At 45.8% G+C, this 27,887-nt stretch overlaps 9 protein-coding genes across 9 annotated transcripts; 4 read left to right on the plus strand and 5 right to left on the minus strand.

The window, feature by feature from the left end:
• Positions 1–2,311: 2,311 nt before the first annotated feature.
• AGABI2DRAFT_79066 (hypothetical protein) lies at positions 2,312–3,919 on the minus strand (the record flags this gene model as incomplete). The annotated part of the gene is made up of 9 exons (XM_006457076.1): positions 2,312–2,541; positions 2,599–2,671; positions 2,728–2,808; positions 2,909–3,138; positions 3,189–3,228; positions 3,284–3,492; positions 3,551–3,621; positions 3,678–3,753; positions 3,805–3,919. The coding sequence occupies 9 exons, from the start codon at positions 3,917–3,919 to the stop codon at positions 2,312–2,314; spliced, it is 1,125 nt and encodes a 374-aa protein (XP_006457139.1).
• Positions 3,920–5,312: 1,393 nt separating this feature from the next.
• On the minus strand, positions 5,313–5,632 carry AGABI2DRAFT_195993 (hypothetical protein). Its single transcript, XM_006457077.1, has one exon. The coding sequence runs from the start codon at positions 5,567–5,569 to the stop codon at positions 5,381–5,383; it is 189 nt and encodes a 62-aa protein (XP_006457140.1). The 5' UTR covers positions 5,570–5,632; the 3' UTR covers positions 5,313–5,380.
• Positions 5,633–7,208: 1,576 nt separating this feature from the next.
• Positions 7,209–9,241, minus strand: AGABI2DRAFT_78998 (hypothetical protein; the record flags this gene model as incomplete). Its single annotated transcript, XM_006457078.1, has 10 exons — positions 7,209–7,293; positions 7,344–7,616; positions 7,676–7,757; positions 7,813–7,999; positions 8,052–8,065; positions 8,115–8,238; positions 8,289–8,550; positions 8,602–8,790; positions 8,859–8,979; positions 9,031–9,241. The coding sequence occupies 10 exons, from the start codon at positions 9,239–9,241 to the stop codon at positions 7,209–7,211; spliced, it is 1,548 nt and encodes a 515-aa protein (XP_006457141.1).
• Positions 9,242–11,215: 1,974 nt separating this feature from the next.
• AGABI2DRAFT_188831 (hypothetical protein) lies at positions 11,216–12,517 on the minus strand. Its single transcript, XM_006457079.1, has 6 exons — positions 12,382–12,517; positions 12,186–12,232; positions 11,996–12,118; positions 11,721–11,945; positions 11,446–11,662; positions 11,216–11,398 (listed from the first exon to the last, which is right to left on the minus strand). The coding sequence occupies exons 1-5, from the start codon at positions 12,415–12,417 to the stop codon at positions 11,473–11,475; spliced, it is 621 nt and encodes a 206-aa protein (XP_006457142.1). The 5' UTR covers positions 12,418–12,517; the 3' UTR covers positions 11,216–11,398; positions 11,446–11,472.
• Positions 12,518–13,756: 1,239 nt separating this feature from the next.
• On the plus strand, positions 13,757–16,212 carry AGABI2DRAFT_195996 (hypothetical protein). The gene is made up of 10 exons (XM_006457080.1): positions 13,757–14,085; positions 14,144–14,276; positions 14,333–14,521; positions 14,573–14,834; positions 14,884–15,007; positions 15,057–15,070; positions 15,123–15,309; positions 15,371–15,452; positions 15,512–15,784; positions 15,832–16,212. The coding sequence occupies exons 1-10, from the start codon at positions 13,875–13,877 to the stop codon at positions 15,911–15,913; spliced, it is 1,557 nt and encodes a 518-aa protein (XP_006457143.1). The 5' UTR covers positions 13,757–13,874; the 3' UTR covers positions 15,914–16,212.
• Positions 16,213–16,520: 308 nt separating this feature from the next.
• AGABI2DRAFT_229460 (hypothetical protein) lies at positions 16,521–18,704 on the plus strand. Its single transcript, XM_006457081.1, has 8 exons — positions 16,521–16,856; positions 16,923–17,028; positions 17,086–17,143; positions 17,192–17,301; positions 17,356–17,495; positions 17,548–17,673; positions 17,725–17,866; positions 17,921–18,704. The coding sequence occupies exons 1-8, from the start codon at positions 16,532–16,534 to the stop codon at positions 18,579–18,581; spliced, it is 1,668 nt and encodes a 555-aa protein (XP_006457144.1). The 5' UTR covers positions 16,521–16,531; the 3' UTR covers positions 18,582–18,704.
• A 16-nt stretch (positions 18,705–18,720) lies between these two features.
• Positions 18,721–20,228, plus strand: AGABI2DRAFT_195998 (hypothetical protein). Its single transcript, XM_006457082.1, has 7 exons — positions 18,721–18,905; positions 18,975–19,067; positions 19,126–19,256; positions 19,313–19,430; positions 19,481–19,828; positions 19,888–19,947; positions 20,004–20,228. Exons 1-7 carry the CDS (start codon positions 18,793–18,795, stop codon positions 20,134–20,136), a joined length of 996 nt encoding a protein of 331 aa, XP_006457145.1. The 5' UTR covers positions 18,721–18,792; the 3' UTR covers positions 20,137–20,228.
• Positions 20,229–20,835: 607 nt separating this feature from the next.
• Positions 20,836–22,882, plus strand: AGABI2DRAFT_212447 (hypothetical protein; the record flags this gene model as incomplete). Its single annotated transcript, XM_006457083.1, has 10 exons — positions 20,836–21,046; positions 21,105–21,237; positions 21,295–21,483; positions 21,535–21,796; positions 21,854–21,977; positions 22,027–22,040; positions 22,092–22,278; positions 22,334–22,415; positions 22,475–22,747; positions 22,798–22,882. The coding sequence occupies 10 exons, from the start codon at positions 20,836–20,838 to the stop codon at positions 22,880–22,882; spliced, it is 1,560 nt and encodes a 519-aa protein (XP_006457146.1).
• A 2,039-nt stretch (positions 22,883–24,921) lies between these two features.
• AGABI2DRAFT_212451 (hypothetical protein) lies at positions 24,922–26,966 on the minus strand (the record flags this gene model as incomplete). Its single annotated transcript, XM_006457084.1, has 10 exons — positions 24,922–25,020; positions 25,071–25,343; positions 25,401–25,482; positions 25,537–25,723; positions 25,773–25,786; positions 25,837–25,960; positions 26,012–26,273; positions 26,327–26,515; positions 26,572–26,704; positions 26,756–26,966. The coding sequence occupies 10 exons, from the start codon at positions 26,964–26,966 to the stop codon at positions 24,936–24,938; spliced, it is 1,560 nt and encodes a 519-aa protein (XP_006457147.1). The 3' UTR covers positions 24,922–24,935.
• Between the last annotated feature and the right edge of the window lie 921 nt (positions 26,967–27,887).

Here is a 27,887-nt window from a genome sequence, read left to right on the forward strand (position 1 = left end):
ACAGATGATTCTCGAATCTCACCTTACGTTTGCTTTTACCAATTCACCCACCTTCCCCCCAAAGGTAAAATACTCTAGCGAAGGTCCTATCAACCGCATCATAGCACAGAGTGCTTTGGTTTCATCTTGGAGCATAGAATCTCCCCATTTATAATTTAAATCGAGCCTTTGTACGTTTTGCAATGACACGCAGTGGCTGAGTAAGGTCAAAAAGTCGGCTTGTGGAACCGCGATCAAGAGCTCGGTCAGCTCAGGTAAATACTTTGCGGAAGGGCGGCGCGGTAAACCTTTCGAGTATTGGACTTTTGTCTCGGAATCTATGAGACCTAGTATATCGCATTCCAGCCTACGAACCCTTGGAAATGAGGAGAGCACCTCTTCAATTGCAAAAGGAGTGTCTTCACACATTCCATCTCGTAACACCAATGTCTCAATTTGATCAAAACCAGCATACGTTTTATGGCGGAATTTGTGGCCAAGAGATGGAAAGTCAAAGTCTTGAAGACAAAGCCGAGTCACGTTAGGGAGCAGTTGCACTACTTTTGAAACCCTTCCAGCATGGTGTCGAAAGCTTTTGTTGCCAAACAAAGGGCCGTAGCTACTACGCCACACTACATGCCAAGCTGGATCCTGGCGAATGCAGAGTTCGCGGACGTGAGGGGTTGATGAACAGCATGGAGACCGAAGCAGATCGATGAATTTGTTAAGTTCATTGAAAGTGATGGTCATTCCCGTAAAGAGGATGCTTCGCATGGCTGCGAGCCAGTCGCAGCTGATCAGGGAGTAAGAGTAAAACGAGGATTTATCATGGGTTTCCTTGACGTATTCAATGACCTCAAGGATGAGTTCTGTCGGCAAAGTTGCGGTGACATCTGAGCCGATTGAAGTCAGAATATTGACCCGCTAGCGTTTGTGTTCGAACTCACATATACTAGTTGGCCGCATAGAAGCAGGCTTGCGCGATCGGAGCGAATATCGGTGGTTTGACCCTGGCAGCATGTGGCAAATAAAGTATCAACGCAAGGTGAAACAAGTTAAGTACTAGACGACGGTGCTGTGGATCCACTTTGGAGTGAGCGCATGTCTTAGTCGAGACTCAGGGAGTTCATAGAAGCAAAGGTGCAATACGGTATTCTTGCTCGGGAAACAAAGACCTGTCGGTTTAGCAGCGTGATTGAAACCACATTATCAGTTGCAAAAGTTGTAGAGCTAGACACCAAATCAGAATTTTTGATCGGAGCTGTAACTATGGGCCCGTAAGTGTCAGTCACCAATAATCTCAAGGACAACTTTTGCAGGCAAAACTGTGGTGATGTCTGAGCCAAATGAAGCCAGAATACATAGCCGCTAATATTTTTGTTTGAACTCACGTGTAGTGGGACGCCTAAAAGTGGGCTTGCGGGGCAGGAGTGAATACATACTTTTCAGCAGGTGGCAAAATAGTATCAACGGAGTTGTGTGGAGGTGAAACGTGTTTCCAAACAATGGTGCTGTGGAACCATTTTGGAGTGGGAGTTTCGTAGTCTAGATGACTATTTCGAACGAGATATTTCCGCCTTTCAATTGGGGAAGAACGAGCGAGGAACACACGCGGTTTGATTTTTCTGTGTCGTGGTTTTCTCTGGTACAACGCCGATCGGGTTTGTCTTGTGTGAGTGGGGATGCAGAGGGGACGCATATAATTTGTACTGGGAAAGCATATATCAAATTAATGAATACGTGAAAAAGTGCTCCTCGATCTTCATAACATCTTAGTAGCAACTTGTATACTTGCAGATTATTCTATACACTGCTCTCAGCGTAGCTGTCGGTCTCAGAGCCTCAAGTTTTCCAAATCCCGAATAACAACATTGCCTCTAATTTCGAGTCACTTTGTTTAATTATTAGCCTCAGTCGAGTAACCAATATCGATCCAACCACGCATAGCGTCTCCATAAGCAATCACCAATATAGTCAATCTGTATCCAGCTCAGTTAGTATGCCTGATTACGCGCGAGTTGGAAAAACACACATCGTTCCAAAGACGGAGAGCAGAGCTACACAGCCGTTCGTGAAGATATGACCGTACGCATTGATCATTGGTAGAAGTGCTGAGGTGCAGACTGATAGTATGATAGAGCGGAAAGCACTGATAGATCGGAGTGTGATTAAGTGAATGTTATGAGCCAGATGAGGGATGAACATACTTGGAGGCTGCAGTGACTTCAGCACTGTTTGAATGCAGGACATCGACTACATATGCTCCACAAGGTATCAATACGAGATCAGTCTGTAGACTCGTGTCAGCCAGGATCTCGAAGTTCTGACGAGATCAAATGAAACTCACACCAACGCCATTGAAGAAGAATATAACCAAATTCAACACTAGCCCCAGCGTTCCGGGTATATAAGTCGTGACAAGTGCTGAAGCGATCACAGTAACCGAGAGATAGGCCCCGTAGAGAGAAGCACGAAGGCGATCCTCGGGGTACCAATGGCCGCGTTTAGCCTTATATTGAATGACAGTGCGATCTGAAATCCATCCTGCAAGTGGGGCGCCAACTGCGGGGAGCAATAAACATTAAAAGAGTGTAAAAATGAAGAGAAGAATGAATTTACTCGCGTTGCCAACACCAATGGGCAGCATCAACAGGCCGATAGTTGCTTGATCGTCTACGTTATATCTCTTTCCCTGATTGTGTAATACTTTGGTAAAGGGAGCGTAACAAGGACAAGGCAATCACTTACAATGGTAAAAGCAATGGGAACCATTAATGCTACAAAAAAAGATAATGAGGTCACGTATTTGAACGAAGAACAATGACTCACCTACGTCGGTTAACAGAGCAAAACAACCAGCAAGTGCCTGAGTGGAAAAGAGATATTGAATCTGAGACATTGCTAGATTATGCAACTGCATGTAACGTACCGTGGATGTGATGTTCAGGCTACGTAGCATCGACAAATTGGCTATCGGGTTCAAAATGACTGGTCGCCACTTGGGGAGAGGCTTCCCGGATTTCTTATACTCGTCGATACCCCGGGAATCTGGATGACTCGTTTCTGGGAGGAAAAGGAGGATACAAACCAGAATGGCGCAGCCCATCACCGCCAGCCAATAGTGTACAGCTCTCCATGACGAATAATGCGCAATGCCGCCTGTGCATTGAACTTTAATAAGTTGTAACGCATGACATAGTCGTACTGACCTCCAATAGTGGGAGCAAGCGCAAGGCCAATAAGGCCAGTCTGGTGATGATCGTATCAGATTAGGCTCAGAGGCTCCTGAACCTGAATGACTCACACCGAAATAGGTCCCGAGAGCCGCTCCACGCTCTTCCAGTTTATATATGTCCCCAATAACGGCGGCGCCGACAGAGAGACCAGGAGATGCGCCCACACCCTGAATAAACCGCCCAACCATGAGCTGAGATACACTTTCAGCTCTACCAGTCACCAGGGATCCCAGAACCATAAGAGGGAGGTGGAACAGAAAAGCGGGCCGTCGACCGTCTACAAAGAAATGAGCATCGAAAACAACGACCTGAAATTATGCGTGCTTATGCCTGACAAAATTTCGAGTATCTTGAAGCTAGAAGTCCTCCGAATGCGCTGCCTAGGATATTTATACTGATGCTGTGACTAGCACCGACGTCAATATATACTAGTCGAAATAAAAAAACTCTTAGTATACATACCCAACAACCGACGCTGTGGAGTTGAGATCTTTTGCTATTTGGGCAATCGACGGGATGAATATATCCGAGGTCAAGACTAAAGATGTTCACCAATTTATCTGTGCAGTCGGTCGCGAAAGAGGCGTACATGCAAGGAGCCCCACCCAAGAAACGACGATAACCAACACCTTTTTTCTGCCTGGAGGAAAGCGACTATAAATAAGGTCGTGGTCACTGACCAACAGTGGTACTTCTTCATTCATCGTTTTGGTAGGATCGAGAGAAAGGTGGTTAGATACTATTGAATCTGGGGTAATCCGTGAGGTGAAAAGAAAGGAACGTGAGGTCGATAAATGCTCGATGGGGGAAGAAGACGCCAGGGCGTGCCGTCATTCTAGCGCGGCCAATTTTTATCCGGCAACGGACAAACATGACTCGAACAAAATATACTTAGAGCAAAAAAACAAGATTACAATCAATGTGTCAGGAAAAACCGTGGGAAATTTGATAGTACGTTGCTCTATTGAACGACCACTGACCACCTCAAAATCGTATCCTCGCGTCTCTCATTGCCTATGAAGGTGCCCAAATACCACCACGTCGAAAATTTCGGAAGCTATTTCTCCAAGTTCCGGTCCCAGAGGTCGAAATATACTGCTCATTGTTGATCACCTAGCTAGCGCCTCGGCTGGCGGAAGAAACCCAGTGAAGAGATCCTGCGGCTCAATCCAGAAGCATAGACCAGTGTCTGCTACGTTGTCCATCGCGCGCGTGAACTCGGCGGCGAGTTTAACGCTTCACCGTACGTGCTACCAATCCCTTCTCACATTTCTATCTCACGTTAGATACAGGCTTTTATTCTCTGCTTAACGCTACTCCTCTTAGACACGACTGCGACTTCCAAGCAGCTCTAATAAATTGTCTTCCCCGCAACTATATCCGTCATAGTCTCTTTGATCAAGCCGACAAACTCATTTCCAACCACCTTCCCAAGCAGCGCCAGCAATCCTCATAGTACTATCTCAGATATACCAAAGTGATACAACCCAATTATATCGAGGCTCATTGGAATTTACAGCAAGCTATGTGACGTGCACCTATGGCCACACACTGCGCCTCAATTCTACTCGGAGCCTATTCAGACACCCTGTACTAGAAAAGTCTCGGATCGCGTACGTTGGCATCGTCAAAGGTATATTTCACTTATTTCAATCTGACCCCCAGGTGGAAACTGATACCACCTAGTTTCGACTTTCCATCTACATTTGCCTAACTTATCGACCATCTCTCTCCTATGGCGCGGCTCATGAGTACACAGGTGGAGCTAGCAACCTTACTGTCTTGAATAGATAGTATGAAATGTTCCTTGCAATCATTTGGTGAGCCGAACCTCATTCTCGCTTATTCACGCCACACCGTCTCACACATATCGCCATGCACTTTTTAATCCCCCGTAAGGTAATGAGTTCTGAGTAACACAGGGAGACAAGTAGTCCTACTCAACCACCGAAGGTTTACATTCACATATAGTCAACAAAATCACATCCAATGATGTCTCCCGTGATATTGTAAGCAAGTCCCTTATCATCTAAATTTCTTCCGCGCATATGAAGCTCCTCATTTCCTCTCTAGTTTGGTTTTTCTTTCCTTCCTGATATTTGCTCGCCTTTGACTCTTGAAGTTGTGCTCTACATACCTCGTCTGATGCGAGGGGTCTCCTAGGGTTATACCTTACATGCCAACTGAATCCTCACGAGATTCACTTCGTTCTCTGGAAAGACTTCAGTTGCGGCGTATCCTGTGTTGACGCACGGGCTACATTCACTGAACGTCATCCCCTTGCCCCGAAGGCAGGACTGGATGAAGGCGAGAACTGTAGGACTGATGGCGGTAGGATGGATGAAATAATACATATCGAGATATCAACAATCTATTCTGCAAGCTTGATTGAGAAACCAATTAAAAGATTATTATACTCAATATTCCTCTTTCCCACCATCGTCGCCTTCCTGGGTCCAACATATGTCTCAAAGAAGCTATGGTTTCTTCTTTGTTCTCAAATTCTCTTATTCGCACATTACAAATAAGCCTTTTGAGCCCACCATATACGTCGTCGCGGTACTCAAGTGCTTGTGTTAGACGTTGACCATCAAGCAGCATTTCTCCGACAGTTGAATAGATGCTATCCGAAAAGATGTTGAAAACAAGGGTGCGGAGAGGAGATATTGTCATCGTGTTCATAAGTCTTCCAAGCTCGCACATTTGGTCAGGTGTATCAATTTGAAGCGATAAGGTGTGAAGGCTGGTATTGTGCTTAAAATCCCAACCTCTGAGACGGCTAATTGTCAGTTCAAGATGCTCTGCATCAAACAAATGATTCCCACCCATTTTGCCAGTTCATTGAACCATCCATACACCCCGTAAAGGAAAGACACTGTAGGGTTGGACCTATCAACCGCAACATAGTAAAGACCGCCTCGGCTTCCTCTTCGGGCAGATCACTTCCCCAATCATAATTGAGGGTTTTTATATTTTGCAATGACACGCAGCGGGTGATCAAGGTCACAAGGTCGACTTGTGAACCCATTAACGAGAACTCGGTTAGCTCAGGTAAATACTGGGCAGAAGGATGTTGCAGTGCTAAGCCACGCGAAAACAAATATGTCTTGACGTCTAAGAGGCTCAGTACATCGCACTCCAGCGTGCGAACCCTTGGAAAAGAGGAAAGCACTTCTTCAAGTGCAAAAGGAAGGGCTTCACACATCCCATCCCTCAATACGAGTGTTTCGATCTGACCAAAGCCAGCATACGTTTCGTGGTGGAATTGACGGCACAGAGATGGAAAATCAAAGTCTTGAAGAATAAGCCTGGTCACGTTAGGGAGTAGTTGCATTATGTTTGAGATTCTTCCAGCATAGCCATTGAAGCTCTTGTCACCAGAGATAGATTCAACATACCAGGCCGGCACCGTCTGGCAAATGCAGAGTTCGCGTACGTGATGGGATAATGAACAACAAGGAGATGCGAGAAGACAGATGAATTGGCTGAGTGTACTGCCAGTGAAAGTGACGGTCATTTCCGTAAAGAGAGTGCTTCGCATGGCACGAAGCCAGTCCAAGCTGACCAGAGAGTAGGCATATAATGAAGAAAAATCATGATCTTCCTTGACATGATCAATGATTTCAAGCACAGCTTCTACCGGCAAAGTTGGGGTGAAGCCGTCTGAGCCAATTGAGATCAGGATATCGAGCCAGATGTGCTTTCTTTCAAGCTCACATGTAATTGGCCGGCGCCTAGAAGTAGACTTGCAGGGTCGGAGTGAATATTCGTGGTTTGACCTTGGCAGCATGATACAGTATCAACGTGGAGTTGGTTGAGGTGAAACAAATTCTCAGACGAATGCGCTATGGGCCCACATTGGAGCGGGAGTTTGTCTTAATCCTCCGGATCAGTACAAACGTAAAACTTCAAAGAATTTCTGCCGGAAGAGCATACGAAAAACAACACTATATTACATTAACCTCAGTATCAAGAATATCTTTCGGGCGAGCTTCAAGCCATCAAGCCAGAGTTTCGAATTAGTTGTTGCGCCTCTTTTGACCGGGGTATAATCCGACATTCAAATTCTTCAGGGTACCTGCCGGGATATCAGCAAGTCTAAAAAGCTACGAAACGCCTGTTACCCACGAGAGTAAGCCGTCTGTCATCTCCGGTTTGATTTCTATCTCTTTTCCATTCCCGTCAAGACTGGGTTTGATATCGAACACCGTCAAAACGTGCGTAACCGTCGAGTATAAAGACGCATCGCTGAAAAAGCGCCCAGGACAAATTCTTCTACCAAATCCAAATGATGCGACGGTTGGATCCCGGACAGATGGATCAATCTCGCCATTCTTGAGGAAGCGATCCGGATTGAAACTCAAAGGATCTTTGTAGAATTCGGGATCATGAAGAATTGACCTAGAGTACATTCAGAAATATAGCTTAAGAGTTCAGTGAATTAATTGCGTGTTGCCTACCATGCATTCCCCAGCACACAAGTACCCTTCGGGATATAAAACCCACTGTATTCATCTGCATTAGAAGCCACGTGGGTAATGGCTACGGAAGATGAAGTTGGAATGGTTTTGCTTTCTGATAATGACGGGGTACGCACCCATTGGCGTGACAGGCTGCCATCGTCCAGCCTCTTTTAGCAATGCATTGATATACGGAAGGCTGGGTCTATCATTGAATTCAGGTAGGCGACCTCCAAGGACACGATCAAGTTCCGCCTGGGCTTTCTTTTGGACGTCGGGATAGAGTGCCATAGCCATAAAGAACGAGGTCACTGTTGAAACTGTCTAATAAACTCATCAGAAGATTTCATTAAGATTAGCTCCTTATTATTCTCACTGTGTCTGCACCCCCTGCAGAAGATTGTAAGACTAATAAAAATCCAATGGCGTGAAAGCTTACCAATGAACCCGTTGGCGCATGCACCACTTCGTATAGTTTCTTCCTCTTTGCTCTCTGGGCCGTCACCGTCAGGGATGCTCGCCATCATCGCCGTAGCAATGCAAGGCTTTGCTGTTCCAGCTTCCTGTATTTGACTTTACTATTGACATACGCAGCTTAAAGGCAAATTCTTACCAGTCGTTCTTTTACAGAGTTCCAGAGACTGTTGGCGACGATTGTGTTGACGTAGCGCCATACATTTGCTTTCCGTTTCCATTCAGCTCCGGGAAACCAATCGGGGATCATTTTCATTATAGGAAACATGTCGACTAGGAAAGAGCCTGGATGGCCAGCCACAGCTAATCCTGCGAGCGTGGTCTCCGCATGACCAACATAAGATTCGTTTTCCTGTACGTCCATGCCATACATGACCTTTAGAATACTATCCGCGAAAGCACTAATCGAATACCATGAGATGACCGTTTGCCTCAAAAATAACTAGACGTACTATCGGATGTGGTATCTAAATTTTTCTGGGCTTTCCAGGAGATCGCGAACAAATCCGCGGGCAGAATCGATTTGTATCGGTTGGTATTTATAAACAACATTGGGATGGAAATGGTCGTGAAATTGGCGACGGTGTCGCCTCCACCATGTTCCGTATTTTTGGAATGCAAAAATGTAGTCCCAACCCATCCTAGAATAGATCCTGATTAGCATACGCTTCATATACTATGATGGAAACTAATGAACATTTCATTCAACATCACCAAACGAGGACGGTCAGAGTAATTAGAGGACCGCCGTTCAAAGATGTCGTATACTCGGTCAAGGCTTCCAAGGATGAGAAAACCCTGACCAAAGACCTTGAAATAAATAATGTCACCTAGTCTCAAGTTATCAAACGGCGCTTAAATCGAGGATGAAACAAATTCACCATATATCTTGAACCACTTGTCATACTCTAACCAAGCCTTGTAGGTGGGGAACGAGAATAGACTACCAATAATGGGGTAGCCTTTTGGGCCGGGCGGAAGTGGAAGGTTGTTTGGATTTTCTCGACGTTCCTGTATGTATCCGTGAATAAGCCATGTGCTGAAGGCTATCCCAGAGAGAATGAGTAGGTCTGTGGTTGAAAAGTGTATCATGATTTGATGGTTCAATCTTTTTTTCGGTAGGCTTTATAGCTGAAGCGTACGTTACTGTCGTGGTGTTGCTCAGTAGATGATTCGATCTGTCAGTTTATTGCTCTATTCCAGAAGATGCACGGAGGGAAAGTGGCTTGGGTATGTGTAGATAAAAGAGGGACGTTTTTCGTACCCGTGATGTTATCTGTATGTAATTTCAGACCTATACTTGTATCGAACACTACACCTTGGACGTTCATGAAAGATTCCGGAAATGTGTACGCAATTGGGTAACTGTTCGTAGGATTGTATTGCTTCCATACGTCAATCCGGAACTGGAACGACCTGGAACGACTCTAGACCGACGTTTTTCTTAGGATCAATTGATGGGTCATCCTGACGACAGACAGCTGTATTTCCTTTTTTAAAATCTGGAATCTGGAAAGTAGAAAAAAAGTCAGTGGAAGTCCATCCATTGTCGTGAGCCAGCTACTCGCTAACCAACCAATAGTAAGGGTTGGGGATTAAGGGCCTTGGGCTGTAGGGCCGGAGATCCCAGGAAGTTCATACAACAAGGTCATGACGTCCGTCAGTTCGTGAATGGCTCATCACACGGCCCAGAACCCGTCTAAAAGAAGTCGAGAAGACACAAGAATAGATATGATTCACATAACCGTGTGCACCTTGTCAGTTTGACTCTTCCTAGCGGGTTGTTGCTTTGAGGACAGATTGTTATTCACCAGCGCTGAGGTGCCAATTCTATTGCCATGACTGTTGAAAGGGTCGACAAACCATTTAGGGCTTCGAACGTGTGTGAATCTAGGGATGAGCAGTGAGCACTATCTCGTATGGACCATAGTTTCTTAACGTTATCTCGAAGTCGAATGTCAAGTATGGATCGCTCTGAAAGCCGCTTAACAAGTTGATTCTCTAGAGTAAGCTTCTATCTTTACGAAGGATTCGCTAGAAGAGTCATACCTAGCGATGTCTGATAATAGACTGCCCAGAGCGGCGTTCGGCTTTGAATGAGTGCGGACATTAAGGGAGAACAATAAACGTCATCGGTTGGTCTTCGTAGAATAGTTTTACTTGTTTGAGGAACGTCTATGTTCCCGCTCAAACCTCCGGAATGGAATAGAAGAGGATGAAGAGCGAGATTCAAATCCGATGATTAGAAGAAGGCGACAAGTTGAGGGATAGTTGATTTAGCGATGGGAAACCAGGGCCAACCCGTTTGTTTCGTCACAGCGGACTAGCGCGGACTCGTGACAGTGCTCAGTCCTATGACTTAGGTCTGGTGTTTGAATATGGTGGGTCTCCCATCCTGCTTCTCCAAACTCGCCCTACTGGCAGCACCGTCGCACTTGTTCGCCCCAACCGACATGAACTGATCATTTGTATGTCGTCCCAATATACTACGGATTGAACGTTGATAAGCACGAGCGAAGAAAGGTTGGCGGTCGTCACTCACGATTAAATTGTGGCAATTATATATCCCTCAAATGATGAAGTAGGGTCGAACCGAGAAGACGTCCCAATCAAAAGAGCCGCACTATTGAAGATCATTTCCTGAATGGCTCCCTTCCACCTATGTACATCGGGAATAATTTAGTTATTTTTCAGCGTTCCCGGCAGTAGGACTAACTCACAGATTGTTACGATCTGGTTCATTTACAGGCGTAGCTCACAAAAGTGTTCTTCATCTAGAGGACAAGTGTTTGGAACATCCACAAAAACTGCCGGTTGAACACGAAGGACGGTTTTCTTCCTGTGGCCTCGTTAGTCCGTGCCATTACCATCGCCAGTACAGGTCATTTTGTTTATTCCTTCGATGAGAATTGTGCCCTGTTGGTGTTGTATAACCAGGCGATGTCCTAGAACGCAAAAGCAATCTCTATACCGTCACACACCTCCTCCGCAGATACCGAGAGACATTCATCCTTGTATAATCTGGTAGATACTGTGCAGTCAAACTATGAGTCCAGGGGATATGTTGAAGACGTCAATGGCGACGTGCTCAGTGACGTTCAAAAAAATCGATCACGAAAATTGATGCGGCAAACGAGATATGAGCGTCGCTCGTTCAGGCAAGGTTCCCAGAAGACGCGCTGAGGTGAAGGCGAGGGTATTATAGAGTTGATCTAAAGTAATGACGTGGAGAGGTACACCATCTAGTAACTGTCTATGGTCAGCAACCAGTTTCTCTGCGTTTCGGGACCACACACCTAAACATGTTATAAGTGGTAGAGATGCTACGGCGAGCTAGCGGTGGAATCAGAGTCGGGTATATTGTTTGGTTTTGGTTCTTCTGGATTTGGTTTTTCAATCGTCTGTACAATGGAATCGAACTCGTGCTTCCACTCTTCGCTATGAACGTCTGTCCAACCGCCTTTGAGCCCTATCCAAAGTATACGCTCCAACACTCTAGTTAGTTCATCATTCCTATTTAACGACTGGGTCAATTGCGAGAATACAATGTCAGCTGTGAGGGAGATATTACCTATTCCTAACACTCTGTATTTCATCCCCCCATTTCTGGTCTAGCGTATTCACCTTACCCGTTAGCTCTATCACCTGATCATTGAGATCTTGTAATTGATCATCCACCGTGTCTCTCCGTTTAGATTGTGATCGAGACGACCGCCAAGTTTCGCTAATTATTAAGGAAGCGGCGACTGTGAACAAGAAGCCTTCTGCGAGGAAATTCGCTCCATTCTCGATTGCTCTGCATTCCTTATTCAGAAAATTGATTATGAATGGGGACGTAATGCATGCCTTGACTCCGATAGTGGTCTGACGTGTCGGGTAGGCTCTCCTAAGATATTCGTTCGTAGTTGTATTTCCGAACGGTGGAGGAGTTGAGCTAGGTCAACGCAGAAGGTACGAAAGCGGTCGTGTCTGCCAAAGGAAGGGAGTAGTCGTGGTCAAGGTCAAGGTCAAAGGTGAGTGACAAAAGACGACATACTCCTTGGCTTGTGTTTTTATTCTCGAGGCTATGGGTTTGGCGACGGTCTAGTAAATATTGCGACAAGTGACGTTGACGCCGAAAGAAAAGAATGTTCGAGTTGATGATATTGGGTTTTTTAAAAGAAATAAAAGGAAGCACCTTTGATTCAGCTCCACCTATGAAGAAGTCGTGCAATAAGCGGGAAAAGACGTACTCTAATGACGAGAGTGGCTATTTTGAGGGATGCCATTTCCTGTGGCTGACTGCTCTGGTTATGCTGCAGAGTTTAAGGAAGGGCTGCAAAGACCCAAGGAGGAAAAGAATGACAAAAAACAACTGCGGGGGGAAAACCAAACCGGTGGTACGCGGCAACGGCGGCGCCGAGATGGATCGCATTCAAGGGAAGATCCGGCGTGACGAGTGACTCGCTGTAACGCCTTGGTCCTAAAAAGGTATCTGTCGAACCAGGACCTCTGCGTGCCAGCGACGGTCAACTTCGACAATCGCCCATAAAGGATTGCCTCAGACACTGTGGTAAGAATAGGAGCCCGACAGGAATCAGAATGTATAATCATGGATTCTGACCACGACCCACAAGACTACACTTATTCCCAAGAACGGCAAGGTTTTGCCAAATTCCTTATATTTCGGTACAATCAGTCAACTAATGCTGGCTTAGCACAAATATTGGATTCTCAGATTCTACTTCAAATTGTCTCAGCGGGTCTCTATACCAGGCAGACGACGGAGTGAGCATGAATAAAGACACGTAGAACGCGAGCCACAACTAAGCTTTTGGTCCATGATCCCTTTGGGCTATGTGGGTTTCATATCATCCTGTGGACTCATAATCGCATTTTACCGAGTGCGAGACAGATCACTTCATACGACGCGTTCAATTAATGTTACTGCCTCAAGCTGTATAAGAACCCTAAGGTCTGAAAACGTTGGAGAATGTCATTTCTGATTCCTCTTTACCGCTTGTTCTTGATACACCACAGCCATGGTCCAAAATTCGGTGAAGCGGGAGTGACAATGCTGGCACTATCGGATCGTGATCGTGAACGATTGCGGGCAATTGCACTGCAGATGTTTTGGAAGGACGAATGGAAGCCGATGCTATGCGACAGTCACGGTGATGAAGTAGCTAAAGTGGGGTGCCTTCATTTGTATCTAGCTTTCCACTTTACAATAGGCATCATCAGAATCATTACCGCACTTTGAACATCAAAGATCTATGTGAACCACGGAAGCGGTATTTCAAACATTCCTGTATGCGTTCACTCTGGATGCTTGAACAGAAAATGGTTGGGGTGCAAGTCTGACGCTTCAGCGCTCATGGATACCTAACTACATTCAAAGTAACTACTATCCGCCGCCAGTGGGACGAGTCAACGGTCTTCTGGGAGATAAGATGCACTGTATGCTTACTGGAAGCCTACACAATTTGAAACTCTCAACTTCTTTTTACGCGATCTCCAGGACTAGACTCCACAAAGCATTGGCCGGGTATTACACCCCGTGTAAGATAAGAACCTTCTCTAAGAGAACATCAGTCGCTTCCGTTCCTAACTCCTGAGGCGCTTTTTAAGACAAAGATATACCAGTGCGAGGGTACAACGTCGAATCTTTTACTAAGCAAATAAGCTACAGTGATTTCACCCGAGCTATAAAATTTGCCAGAATAATCGATGGGACCATTGAGCCATGCCATCCCTTTCAAATGCAGACATATGCATTCTCGCAGGGTTGGTCTTCGGCGCATGGTTTGCTCACGGATACATACAAAAACGTCGGGAAAATCCAAACAACCTTCCACTTCCACCAGGTCCGAAAAGCTACCCCATCATCGGCAGTTTTTTCTCGGCTCCCACATACAAGGCTTGGTTAGAGTATGACAAGTGGTTCAAAATATATGGTGAATTTTTTCCGTCGCTCGATTGTCAAGTTGGTTTCGCTTGATAACTCGAGACTAGGTGACATGGTTTACTTCAAGGTCTTTGGTCAGGGTTTCCTCATTCTCGGAAGCCATGAACGAATATCCGATATTTTTGAACGACGGTCCTCTAATTATTCTGACCGTCCTCGGTTGGTGATGTTGAACGAAATGTTCGTAAAGTCCCATCATAGGATACGTAGCGTATGCTGATTCAAATTCATGACAGGATGGGCTGGGACTACGTTTTTGCATTCCAACGATATGGAACATGGTGGAGGCGACACCGTCGTCAATTTCACGACCATTTCCATCCCAACGTTGTCAATAAGTATCACCCTATCCAAATCGGTTCTGCCCGTGTATTTGTCCGCAATCTATTAGAGTCTCCGGAGAAATTCAGATATCACATCCGATAGTACGTCTTGTCGTTTCTGAGGCTAATGGTCATCTCATTACACTCGAATAGTGCTTTGGCGGATAGTATCTTGAAGGCCACGTATGGCATGGACGTGGAGGAAAACGAATCCTATGTTGGACATGCTGAGACCACGCTTGCAGGACTAGCTGAGGCTGGCCATCCAGGCTCCTTCCTAGTCGACATGTTTCCTATAATGAAAATGATCCCCGTATGGTTTCCTGGAGCTGAATGGAAGCGGAAAGCAAATGTATGGAGCTACATCAACTCAATCGTCGCCAACAGTCTCTGGAACTCTGTGAAAGAACGAATGGTGATGCTTCGTCTTTTCGCCGCCTATATGACATTAACGGCGTGCACAGGAAGCGGGAACAGCTAAACCTTGTATTGCCACGGCCATGTTGGATGACCTGCTTGATGATGATAGCGCAGAGAGCAAAGAGGAAGAAACTGTACGACGTGGTGCATGTGCCAATGGTTTTCTTGGTACGTCTTCATGTGCAGGTTTTTTGTTAACGCTTACAGCGATACGTAGGAGGCGCAGATACAGTGAGAATCACAGTTGACCTGTTCTTGCGGGGCTTTCTAATGACTCCGTTAGACAGTTTCGTTAGTGACGTCGTTTTTCATGGCCATGGCACTCTATCCCGAGGTACAGAAGAAAGCGCAGGCTGAACTCGATCAGGTCCTTGGTGGTCGCCTACCCGAATTCAGTGATAGACCCAGCCTTCCATACGTCAATGCACTGCTAAAAGAGTCTGAGCGATGGCAACCTGTCTTTCCCCTTGGTATAGATGATTATTCCTCTGTTGTCACAGGGTCAAACTTTTTAAACTTCGTCTTCTTTAGCCATTGCCCATATGAGTTCTAATGCGGACGAATACGATGGATATCATATCCCGAAGGGTACTTGTGTCATTGGAAATGCATGGTAGGCAGCAAACCAAATTCTCACCGAATTTTGGAACCATATTTCTGAGTGACTTTCAGGTCAATTCTTCATGACCCCGAATTCTACAGAGATCCTCTCGTTTTCAATCCGGACCGTTTCCTCAAAGATGGCGAGATTGATCCATCTGTCCGGGATCCAACCGTCGCATCATTTGGATTTGGTCGAAGAATCTGTCCCGGGCGATTTTTCGCTGACGCGTCTTTATACACGACAGTTACGCACGTTTTGACGGTTTTTGATATTAAACCTAGCCTCGATGGGAATGGAAAAGAGATAGAAATCAAACCGGATATGACAGATGGTTTACTCTCGTAAGTAACAGTGTTGTTAGCCTTTAATACTTGCTTATGTCTGGCAGGTACCCTGAAGCATTCCAATGTAGGATTGTGCCCCGGTCGAAAGAGGGGGAGCAACTGATTCGGAACTGTGGCTTGGTATGAAGCTCACACTGCACGGTGACAAAAAATAGTCGCATCTTTGGCTTGTATGTCTTGTTGGAGAATTATATTGCTCGTCTTCTTTCTCTTGAGACGCGATGGCGCGGGACCGCGTGCGAATCCACATGGATAAAGCCAAGCACGGCGTGATAACTGAAGGGTGTGAGAAGGTATGGGGTGGATAAATAAAATTCGACGCACTCGATGATTATAAAAGTACTGCATAGCCCGGGAGTGACGGCGGTGGCTCTGTACGCGTACTCAGTATCGATGATAAGCATGAGGAGAAGAAATGTTCACTGTCGAAAAGGAGAGAGCTAAGACGCTAAGACGTTAACATGGGCCGACCGCTTACATGTAATTCGGCCCCCGACGACTTCATGGAGGTAAAAAGTTAACTTTTCTGAATGTTTTCAATTTTCCCATATGCAAATCCAATGCGGAAGGTTCCTTTATAGCTGATTCGACTTAAGCTTGCGAGACTCTGGCAAAGAGGAATGTCCTTAAGTGGCCTCTGGTTGACTCGTGGTCCTTGTGCAGTGCCGGGCGATGCAAGGTATGCTATTTATGGAAATAACTGGATCAATCATCACAGCCTAGAAACGTATATCTCCTCCTCCCATGTACAACCCATATGATCCTCCCCGGCAGGGCTTCACAAGCTTGCAGCAGGACGAGGCGTACAAGCCTTCTTCACATCAGCCGGCAGCTACAGCATACCAGGACCCCCTCGTATATCCCCCAGGACCACCAAATGGACAACTCTCGACCCATTCTTTTCCATCATCTTTGGCTTATAAGCCATCGCAGGATGTGGAAGACGGCGTAGTTCTCCGAGGAGGAACCCCAAGCCCGACACCAAGCGAGGAAAAGGAGATGAAAACAGGCGCTATCGACTGGAAGTCTGTGACGAATTGGCGATTTTGGATCAGAAAGGAGTGGATATGTATGTTGGGCTCGGAAAATCGGCGGAATATCCTATTAACGATGGCCTTCTGCTTGGATTGTTCAGGGTATTATGTCGCGCTTGTAGTAATCCTTGTCATCGTGGCTCTTATGACGATATATCATAAGCAAATAGTCCATTGGCTCACGCCAGTGACAAGGTGGCTACACGAGTGAGTGTGAATGTTTCGTAATGTCATGGAGATATTGATAATCAACCATTCACCTAGTCTCTCTTTTGGATGGATTGTCCCAATCGCAGTCTTGTTTGTCATCTCCTTTCCTCCGGTACGCCTCCTGTTGGTCGCGTAATTGAGCCTGACTGACACGAGGAAGCTTTTTGGACATGAAATTGTCGCTGTGTTATGTGGTCTTGTGTGGGGTTTGTGGATTGGGTTTGGGATTGTCGCTGCAGGTACATTTTTGGGTGAAGTGGGCAACTTCTAGTGCGTATTCCTTGAACACCGAAGCTACACCAAGAATAACGCTCTCGGTGATAGCGCTTTCAAGTATTGTTGCCGGTCAAGGGGTGAAAAGCTCGAGCGGACTAGCATATTTTATGCCTGCTTGTCCAAAGTCGTTCGGGACGGTGGATTCAAGATTGCATTAATCGCACGACTGAGCGCTATACCGGGACATTGTGCGTCTTTGTTGTCTTCGAGAGTGCGTATCGCTCACTGACCCGTCACAAGTCACCACGGCGATATTTTCGACGTGCGGAATGGGAATTATCGTGTTCTCTATCGCTGCTATTCTTTCCTTGCCCAAACAATTCATCACCGTATACCTTGGAGTTCTTCTTGAGCAAAGCGCTGATGGTTAGCAGTGTTTTCAACCTTCCGTTGGATAAAGCTAACATATTCCGTCAGGAACTGAGACTTCGACCAGTCGCGTTATCAGCGGAGTTGTGCTGGGAATAACGACTCTCATCACTTTTGTAGCTATGTGGTATATCTATCATTTGATGAACAAAGTGAAACCGGAGGTCATATACTTGAGGCGCAAGACCAGGTACGTTTTACCCCATTCTTGTGTTTATGTATGTATAACTCATGTGGAGGGCAGGCAAATTAAACTCGAGAGACGAAGGAGCCCCCCGAATTCAAGTGAAAATGGACATTTACCGGACCCGTCGTACACCACAACCATTGAAAACACCTCAGAATCTGAACTACCTCTTACATCACAAAACATACCCATGGGATATGCTGCTGCATTCGCTGACCCGGCACATTTCCAACAGGAAGAGCCTACAGAACACTACGATACATACCTTCATGCACCTAAACCACAGAGACCCGGACGCCAAATAAAGCCTGAGGAGGGATTGCGCAGCACACCAAATCTCGACTCAAACTACCCTCAAACGAGTCTATCTCCGACAGCAAATACCTATGATCCTTTTGCGGATTCAAACAGTCCTGTACCTTCACCGCTTATACGGTCGTCTCCGCCAAAAAGTTATCCCCCGACTCAAACTTTCTCCACATTTGTTGGATCGCGAGAACCCGCTTCTGAGTTCTCTCCAGTACCACAATACAATCCCTCTGACCGTGGATCTCCGAGAGTTACTGCCCCCACATTCAACAATCATCCTGTATCGTCCCCTAACTCTGGTCAACAGGGGCCCTATAGCACAGGATACCTGAATTCTCCCGAACCTATGACCGAAAGTGATGATGGACATTCAATTCCTCCCCGTCAGCGACCAGGGGTGCCTCGTTGAAGAACGTTGTGGGAATGTTGTTTTATAGTTTCCTGTTTTTGTCACTACCTTTTTGTTGTATGGACGATACTTACGGATTACAGGGTTCATGTTATTAGTATAAGTAATACATTCTCATCCATCAAAATCATGGGAAACAGTTTCCCAGTTCGTCGTTAGTGCAGACCACAACTACGCATTACGCACCTTACCCCATCATCTCTACTGAATAATGCCACCAAGATTTGGTCGTATTGGAGACTGGTCGAACGATGATGACCGCGATGAACAATCCGATGAGAATAATGGCAAGAGGGAGAGTTGGTTTGCAGGTGGAGAGAGAAGGTAAGAAAAAAAATCAGTCGCAGGATTCTCCGACATACTGACGACTTTTTCTCAATAACAACATTGTAGTGGAATATCTGTGCAGAACCCGAACCGCCAGAGAGGTGATGCTGCTCCTGGTGGAACAGATCTTGTGAGGGAACTTCTTCGGCGCGCTGCAGAGTAAGTGTCGCGCTACTTCAGTGGGGATCGTCTGATTTGTTGCTTGGTGCTTATGTAGGCGTTCCCCGTCCGACGCAGAAGAACCAAGCACGAGCAGTGGATTCAGCGTCTTTTCAGGAGGAGGTCATACCCTTGGAAGTGATGATGTTCCATCCACTTATATTGCCGATCCAAATGCTCCGGAAGAAGGTAAGAACCATATCATCTTTGGAATGTGTAAAGCAATTGACTTATGCATATGACAGATGAAGTCGTGGTTCGCACTATTACATTTTGGCAAGATGGATTTCAGATTGAAGATGGTGACCTTATGCATTATGATGATCCTGAAGATGCCAAGATATTGTCGGAACTGACGGCTGGGTAAGGAGCAAAACATGCTTATCGAATTTGTGTCATAACGGAAAGTTTAGCACGGCACCGATTTCACTCCTCAATGTCAGGCAAGGACAACCTGTAGAACTGCGAATGATTCCGAGACAAGGCGAAATGTATACACCTCCTGCTGGTATTCGAGCTTTCAGAGGCGCCGGTCAACGACTTGGAGCACCAGTTCCACAAATTGCATCCGGGATTAGTGGACAGGGTGCTCCTTCTGGTTCTAATTCGATGCCGGGTACTTTCCCTGGAGTTACGGCTCCCGCCGCCGCCGCTTCTTCGTCAGCATCAACAACCGAGAGGGAGAGCTTAACTACTCGGTTTGAAGTGGATCAGTCAAGACCTACAACGAGTATACAATTGAGACTCGCAGATGGGACCAGGTATGCTCTTTCTTACTATCTCGTATTTTGATGTTCGATGCTAATTCTACTGAAAACAGGATGGTCTGTCGAATGAATTTGACGCATACGATCGGCGATATTAGGAATTTTATCAATGCGTAAGCTATCAGGACCATCTCTTGATCGGAAGCTCTGCTCATCACCAACGATTAAGGGCTCGTCCGGAAAATGTGACCAGGCCTTATACTATCGGAACCACGTTCCCAAATCGAACGTTGGAAGACAACTCAGCGACCATAGAAAGTGCAGGCCTCGTCAACAGTGTCGTAGTCCAAAGATGGATGTAAAATAAGCAAATGGATTGTCCGGTGCATGACTGGTGTATATCAGTTTCTGTAAATGATGGTATATTGTTCTCTATAAATGTCCGCATTCACTCAAAGCCAAGCACCGGCCGAGCAGATTATCAGACATTGTCAGGTATGGATGGCTTCTTTAGCTCCTTGGCAAAGATAACATGCTTCTACACGGAATTCGATTGCGTTAGGCGGGCTTTCAGAGCTCCCACTTGACGCGTGGCGTTCGACTTCTGTGTATACCGTAACGAAACTGACGCATACGAGATGGTGCTCATCCCTGGATCCCCACGCATTCAAACTCTAGATGCCCTATTAATTTTTCTACTCCATCCGCTGGGAAAGTTGACGGCCCTCAAGGCGACAGAACTGGTATGGTTACGTCAACCCTATCGTTTTGCATTCTGCTCAACTTGCTTTGAAATGCACTCCGGCCCAAGGTATGGTGTCTGATAAAAAGTGCTGGTCTATTACTATCACGTATAGCTAACATCATGCGTAGGAGACGAACGAACTATATGTTACCGACATGAACGTCAGTCGCCTTCGCTCCAAGCGTTTTTTTTTTCAATAGACCTAATAGAAGCTAGTGTGAGAGCACCAAGTCGAATCTTCTACTAAGCAAATCCACCACAGTTCCGTACGCCCAACTATAAAACCAATCGAAATAATCAATGGAAGCATTGAACCATGTTATTCCTCTCAAGCAAAGAGATACTCATTCTCACTGGCATCGTCTTCGGCACATGGTTGCTTCACAGATACATACAAGAACGTCGGGAAAATCCAAACAACCTTCCACTTCCACCGGGCCCAAAAGGCTACCCCATTATCGGTAGTCTTCTCTCGTTTCCCACATACAAGGCTTGGTTAGAGTATGACAAGTGGTTCAAGATATATGGTGGATTTTTTCTATCACTCGTTTTCTGAAATGGTTTCGCTTGACAACTCGAGATTAGGTGACATGATTTACTTCAAGGTCTTTGGCCATGGCTTTCTCATTCTTGGAAGCCTTGAACGAGTATACGACATATTTGAGCGACGGTCCTCTAACTATTCTGACCGTCCTCGTCTGGTGATGTTGAACGAATTGTTTGTCAACTTTCCGTCGTACGACGTACTGTGTATACTGACCGAAATTCATTTTAGGATGGGTTGGGATTACGTTTTTGTTTTTCAGCGATACGGAACATGGTGGAGGAGACACCGCCGCCAGTTTCATGACCATTTCCATCCCAATATTGTTTATAAGTACCAACCGATACAGATCGATACTGCCCGCGCATTTGTCCGCAATCTGCTCGAATCTCCGGAGAAATTCAGATATCACATCCGATAGTACGTCTTGTCATCTTAAAGGAGGTCCGTCATCTCAACGTAATCCAATAGTGCTTTCGCGGACAGTATCTTGAAGACCATATATGGTATGGACGTACGGGAGAATGACTCGTATATCGGGCATGCCAAGACTACGCTTGAAGGAGTTGCTGAGGCCGGTCATCCGGGGTCTTTCCTGGTAGACATTTTCCCCTTTATGAAGACAATTCCTGAATGGTTCCCCGGAGCTGAATGGAAGCGGAAAGCAAACGTATGGAGCCACATCAACTCAATCGTCGCCAACAGTCTTTGGAACACTGTAAAGGAACGAATGGTGATGCATTGACGTTTCGTCTTTTCGCAGCCTATATGACATTAACGGCGTGCACAGGAAGCGGGAACAGCTAAGCCTTGTATTGCTACGGCAATGATGGAGAGTATACCTGATGATGGCAGCCCGGAGAGCAAAGAAGAAGAAATTGTACGACGCGACGCATGCGCCGTTGGATTTCTTGGTAAGCTTTCATACAGTTGAGGTTTTGTCAATGCTTACCAGTACAAAAGGGGGCTCAGATACGGTGAAGATTGTAGTTAGCTGTTGTTGCTAACTTTTCTAAATGACTCGTTAGACAGTTTCAACTGTGACGTCGTTCTTCATGGCTATGGTACTCTATCCCAACGTCCAAAAGAAAGCTCAGGCGGAACTTGACCAGGTCCTCGGGAGTCGCCTCCCTGAATTCAATGATAGACCCAGTCTTCCGTACATCAACGCATTGCTAAAAGAGTGCGCTCGATGGCAACTTGTCACGCCACTTGGTATGTGCCCCTTCACTGTCAGAATGTTAAGTCATTCAAACTTCATCTTCTGTAGCCATTTCTCATATGAGTTCTAATGCGGATGAATACAATGGGTATCATATCCCGAAGGGTACTTATGTCATTGGGAATGCATGGTAGGCAGCAAACCAAATACTCACCGAATCCTGGAGCCATAATTCTGAGTGATTTTCAGGTCAATTCTTCATGACCCCAAAATTTATAGAGACCCTTTCATTTTCAATCCGGATCGCTTCCTCAAGAATGGCGAGATCGATCCATCTGTTCGAGATCCGACAGTCGCATCATTTGGATTTGGTAGAAGGATCTGTCCTGGGCGATTTTTCGCTGATGCGTCTTTATTCTCGACTGTTACGCATGTTTTGGCGGTCTTTGACATCAAACCCTGCCTGGACAAGAATGGAAAAGAAATAGAAATCAAACCGGATATGACAAATGGATTACTGTCGTGCGTTAGCAAAGGTTCTTTGCTTTTTGAGAGTTACTGATTTCTGACAGGTATCCTGAATCATTTGAGTGTACGATTACGCCTCGATCCAACGAGACGGAGCAACTGATTCGGAACTCTGGTTTGATGGTTTGATGCTTACACGAAGATATTGTGGATATTCAGATTAGGTGTAAGGTAGTTGTACGGTTTGTTGGAGAATTATACTGCTCGTCCTGTTCATCTTGAGTTACGGTGGTATGGGATCGCGTAGGACCCACCAATAGCATTACTAGGGCAAGTAGAGAGGTAAATTGTGACGTGTTCAAGTGTACTCAGCAAGCTTCTCTCACGTGCTTCATGTTGCGCTTAAACGCCCACTCCAAAATGGATCCACAGCACCGTAACTGGCAACTTGTTTCACCTCACTGCGCAACTCCACGTTGATGCTATATTGCATGCTGCCAAAATCAAATCACGAATATCCACTCCGGCCCCGCAAGCCAGCTTCTAGGCGGCCCACTACACGTACGTTTGAACGAAAATACAAGCGGCTCAGTATTCTTATCAATCGGCTCAGGCCTCGATGCAAATTTGCCCACAGAAGTCGTCCTTGAGATCATTGAATATGTCAAGGAAGATCATAATCTTTCCTCGCTATACTCTTACTCTCTGGTCAACTTGGACTGGCTCGTGGCCATGCGAGGCATTCTCTTCGCGGAAATCCGCGTCAATTTCGATCAATTGAGCAAACTCATCTGTCTTCTTCGGTCTCCTTGCTGTTCTTTAACTCCTCACGTACGCAACCTCCGCGTTTACCATTCTCCCACTTGGAAGGAGATAGACAATCATTCAGACTCTATCTTCTGCCACAAAAACTTCAGACACTATGCTGGAAGAGTATCAAAAATAGTGCAACTACTTCCTAACGTTACTCAACTTTATCTTCAATTTTTTGACTTTCCATCTATTCGCCGCAAATTCCGCCATAAAACGTATGCTGCCTTCGATCAAATTGAAACCTTGGTGTTGGGATTTGGGATCTGCGAAGCCCTTCCTTTTGCGATTGAAGAGGTGCTCTGTTCGTTTCCAAGGATTCGTAAGCTGGAATGTGAAAGACTATGCTTGATCGATGCAGATACAAGTGGTTTCTCAAAGGGTTTAGCACTGCAGCATCCTTCTGCGGAGTATTTTCCTGAGCTGACCGAACTCTCGATCGCAAATCCAACGGTCGACCTGGTGACCGTATTCAACAACTGTCTGTCATTGCGAAACGTCCAAAGGCTCACTTACGAATGGGCAAGCTGGGGCTCGCCCCGGGATGAACTCGAAGCAGTCTTGACTATGTTGCAGTTGATAGGACCATCGCTAGCGTATCTTTCCTTTACGCAGGTATCGGAACGCATACAGGAAGGGAATAGGTGAGAAATTATTTGCACGAGGCTTCTTGGGAGTACCTTAGATTGACTTTGCTGTCTAAGCAGGGGCTGGGATTTCAAACATAATACCAACCTTCACACTTTTGTGCTTCAAATTTATGGAGCGAGTGAATTGGACGACATTGGAGAAAAATTAGGCACAATGACGATATCCAACCTTCGTAACCTTGTTTTCAACATTAATTTTTTTCCCATCGACGTCAGAACAGTGCTGCAACATTGTCATCACCTAACGCAGACGTTCGAGAACAGTGATGACGTATATGGCGGGCTTGAAAAGCTCCTTTGTAATGTGCAGGCCAAAGCGGAGAGCGAGACCTGAGAAGAAATCACAGAATCTTTGAGAAATGTGTTCGACCCAGGAGGCCGTAGACGATGGTGGGAGAGGGGGATATTGCAGATCGTCATCTCCTATTACTAATTATCTTCAGTCAAATCTGATATTTGAACGCTTCAATTCAACGAATTACAATATGCGCTCGATTTCGATTGGGCAATCTGCGTTAATCCCTCAGCGCTTCAGCTTTCGCCTTCATCCGATCCTACCCTCGGGGCAGTGGATTGGAAGTCTATCAAGAGGCGCAACAGAAAACACATCATGAAAGATTAATCAACCGAAGGTCAACTCTCCTGAAGCACAGCGCCCACAGATAACCACTTAAGTGACCATACTGCCAACCACGCTTCTAATCTTACAACTTAATTATACATACAAAAGCAAGGCACTCCCGTACTCCTTGATTGTTAAAGAATAACTCTTTTTTTCAACTTCAAGTCATAAAGACAGAGTTCCGAATCAGTTGTTCCGCCTCTTTTGACCGAGGGATAATCCTACATTCAAATGGTTCGGGATACCTGCCAGATATTAGCCACTATCAAAAAGCGAAGAACATCTCCTAACTTACGAGAGTAAGCCGTCTGACATATCCGGTTTGATTTCTATTTCTTTTCCATTCTCATCCAAGCTGGGTTTGATATCAAACACCGCTAAAACGCTCGCAATTGTTGCGAATACAGAGCCATCGCTGAAAAAGCGCCCGGGACAAATCCTTCTACCAAATCCAAACGTTGCGATGGTCGGATCTCGAACAGATGGATCAAGCTCGCCGTTTTTGAGGAAACGTTCCGGATTGTAGATGAAAGGATCCTTGTATAGCTCGGGGTCATGAAGAATTGTCCTATAAGTTATTCAGAGATACAGATGGCTTGAGAGTTAGGTAAACTGAATTGCTTACCATGCATTTCCAATTATATAAGTATCTTTTGGGATGTAATATCCATTGTATTCATCCGACTTCGGGTTCATATGGGTAGCGGCTAATGATGAAGTTTAGCTGGTTTAATATTGTGTCGGTGAAGGAATGTGTATACCAAGTGGCGCGACAGGTTGCCATCGTCCGGTCTCCTTTATCACTGCGTTGATGTACGGAAGGTTTGGTCTATCAGCAAAATCAGGTAGGCGACCACCAAGGACTTGATCTAGTTCAGCTTGAGCTTTCTTTTGGACTTCGGGATGGAGTGCCATAGCCATGAAGAAAGACGTCAATGTTGAAGCAGTCTAGTACAGTTGTCAAAAACATTTCGCAAGTACAATTCGTTAATCTGACCGTGTCAGCGCCCCCTGTAGATAATCGTCACTATTGAAATTGACCGAACGACATGAAGACTTACCAATAAACCCATTGGCGCATGCCTCACGTCGTACAACCTCTTCTTCTTTGCTTTCTGGACTCCCATCATCAGGAAGGTTCTCCATCATTGCCGTAGCTATACAGGGTTTAGCTGTTCCCGCTTCCTAAAGACGGCATTAATATTATTATAGGCAACGATATGGAAAAACTCTCACTACTCGTTCTTTTACAATGTTCCAGAGACTGTTGGCGACTATCGAGTTGATGTGGCGCCATACGTTTGCTTGCCGCTTCCATTCAGCTCCAGGAAACCATTCTGGAATTATTTTCATTATGGGGAAAATGTCTACCAGGTAAGCGCCCGGATTGCCAGCCGCGGCCATTCCTTCGAGTGTAGCTTCAGCATGTTCAACAAAAGATTCGTTTTCCTCTGCGCTCATGCCATATACTGTCTGTAGGATGCTGTCCGCAAAAGCACTATTCGAATACCATGAGATGACCGATATTTAATCGGAAATGACAGGACGTACTATCGGATGTGGTGCTTGAATTTATCCGGAGATTCCACTAACTTGCGGACAAACGCGCGGGCGGTATCAATTTGGATCGGTTGGTACCTACTAACAACATTGGGATGGAAATGGTCATGAAAATGGCGACGATGTCGCCTCCACCTGACGCCGTATCGTTGAAATGCAAAAACATAGTCCCAATCCATCCTAAAATTAATTCTAATCAGCATACGTTGTACATCCGGTGATATAAATTCACGAACAGTTCATTCAACATCACCATACGGGGGCGATCGGCATAGTTAGAGGACCGTCGTTCAAAGATGTCGTATACTCGGTCAAGGCTTCCAAGGATGAGAAAACCCTGACCAAAGACCTTGAAATAGATAATGTCACCTAGTCTCAAGTTATCAGACGGCGCTCAAATCGAGGATGAAACAAATTCACCATATATCTTGAACCACTTGTCATACTCTAACCAAGCCTTATACCTGGGATATGAGAATAAGCTACCGATAACGGGGTACCCTTTCGGGCCTGGCGGAAGTGGAAGGTTGTTTGGATTTTCTCGGCGTTCTTTTATGTATCCGTGAGCAAACCATGTGCCGAAGGCAATACCAGCGAGAATGAGGAGGTCTGTACTTGAGATGAATAACATGAGTCAATGCATCAAATCGAGTATTACGGTGGGTTTTATAGCTGACTGTGTGCTCTCACACACCCATATTTCTTTGTCTAAAACGGCACACGGAGCGAAAGTGATGGACGTTCGTGTGGATTCAGAAGGTTCTCTTACAGGCAAATCCTTTGCATCACAACACTAAATTTTGGAGTTGGAGTGTGCGAAAAAGATAAATCGAGAATACTTCAAAACGGGTAGGCTCCAAGCAACCGTGTGTATCTTCTCGGTCTGAAGGCCGTTGACTCTTCCTCCTGGATGGTTACTTTGAAGATGGTTAGTTCAAACCACTTGATAGCCAGGACATTTGAGCAGCGAACGCGTTCGTTCGTTCCAAAGGGCTTCGCATCCGTCCAGCGATGAGCCCTATCCTCATAGGCGCCACAATTTTGTCCGAACGGTGCACGAGATTTGGACGTCAAGTGGAGTAAAGTACAGAGTAGCTCCGGAACGCTCTTAGCAGATAATTTCCATGCATAGATAATAAACTATCTTTGCCAAGAAGTTTGAAAACGAGTCAGTCCCGAGCGTTGTTTGGCTTTGGATGAATACGGACGTACTTAGACTAAAGCAGATTTCAGGTTGTCTGAGGATATTTAAAACCTCGATGAGAGAAATTCCGAGCACTGAACGCTGTGACAATGACTAGAAGACCGGAAGATTGTAGTGAGAAGCTCAGAAGACGCCTGGCCGTGATGAGCGGAACATCGCAGTTGATCACATGATCATGTCAGCATTTGTGGGCATTCTAATTCTTCTCTTGCTCGACGTCTTCTTGTTTACGCGGGCACGGATGACTGGTATATCCATTATTACACACTTCCCCATTGCACCGTTGCACTTCTGGTTTTCCAGGTGCCAGAGCCCCCTATCTCACTATGTCGTTGCGTCACCCTCAGA

The sequence above is a fragment of the Agaricus bisporus genome, assembly GCF_000300575.1.
Source record: "Agaricus bisporus var. bisporus H97 unplaced genomic scaffold AGABI2scaffold_15, whole genome shotgun sequence".
NCBI classification, from domain to species: domain Eukaryota; kingdom Fungi; phylum Basidiomycota; class Agaricomycetes; order Agaricales; family Agaricaceae; genus Agaricus; species Agaricus bisporus.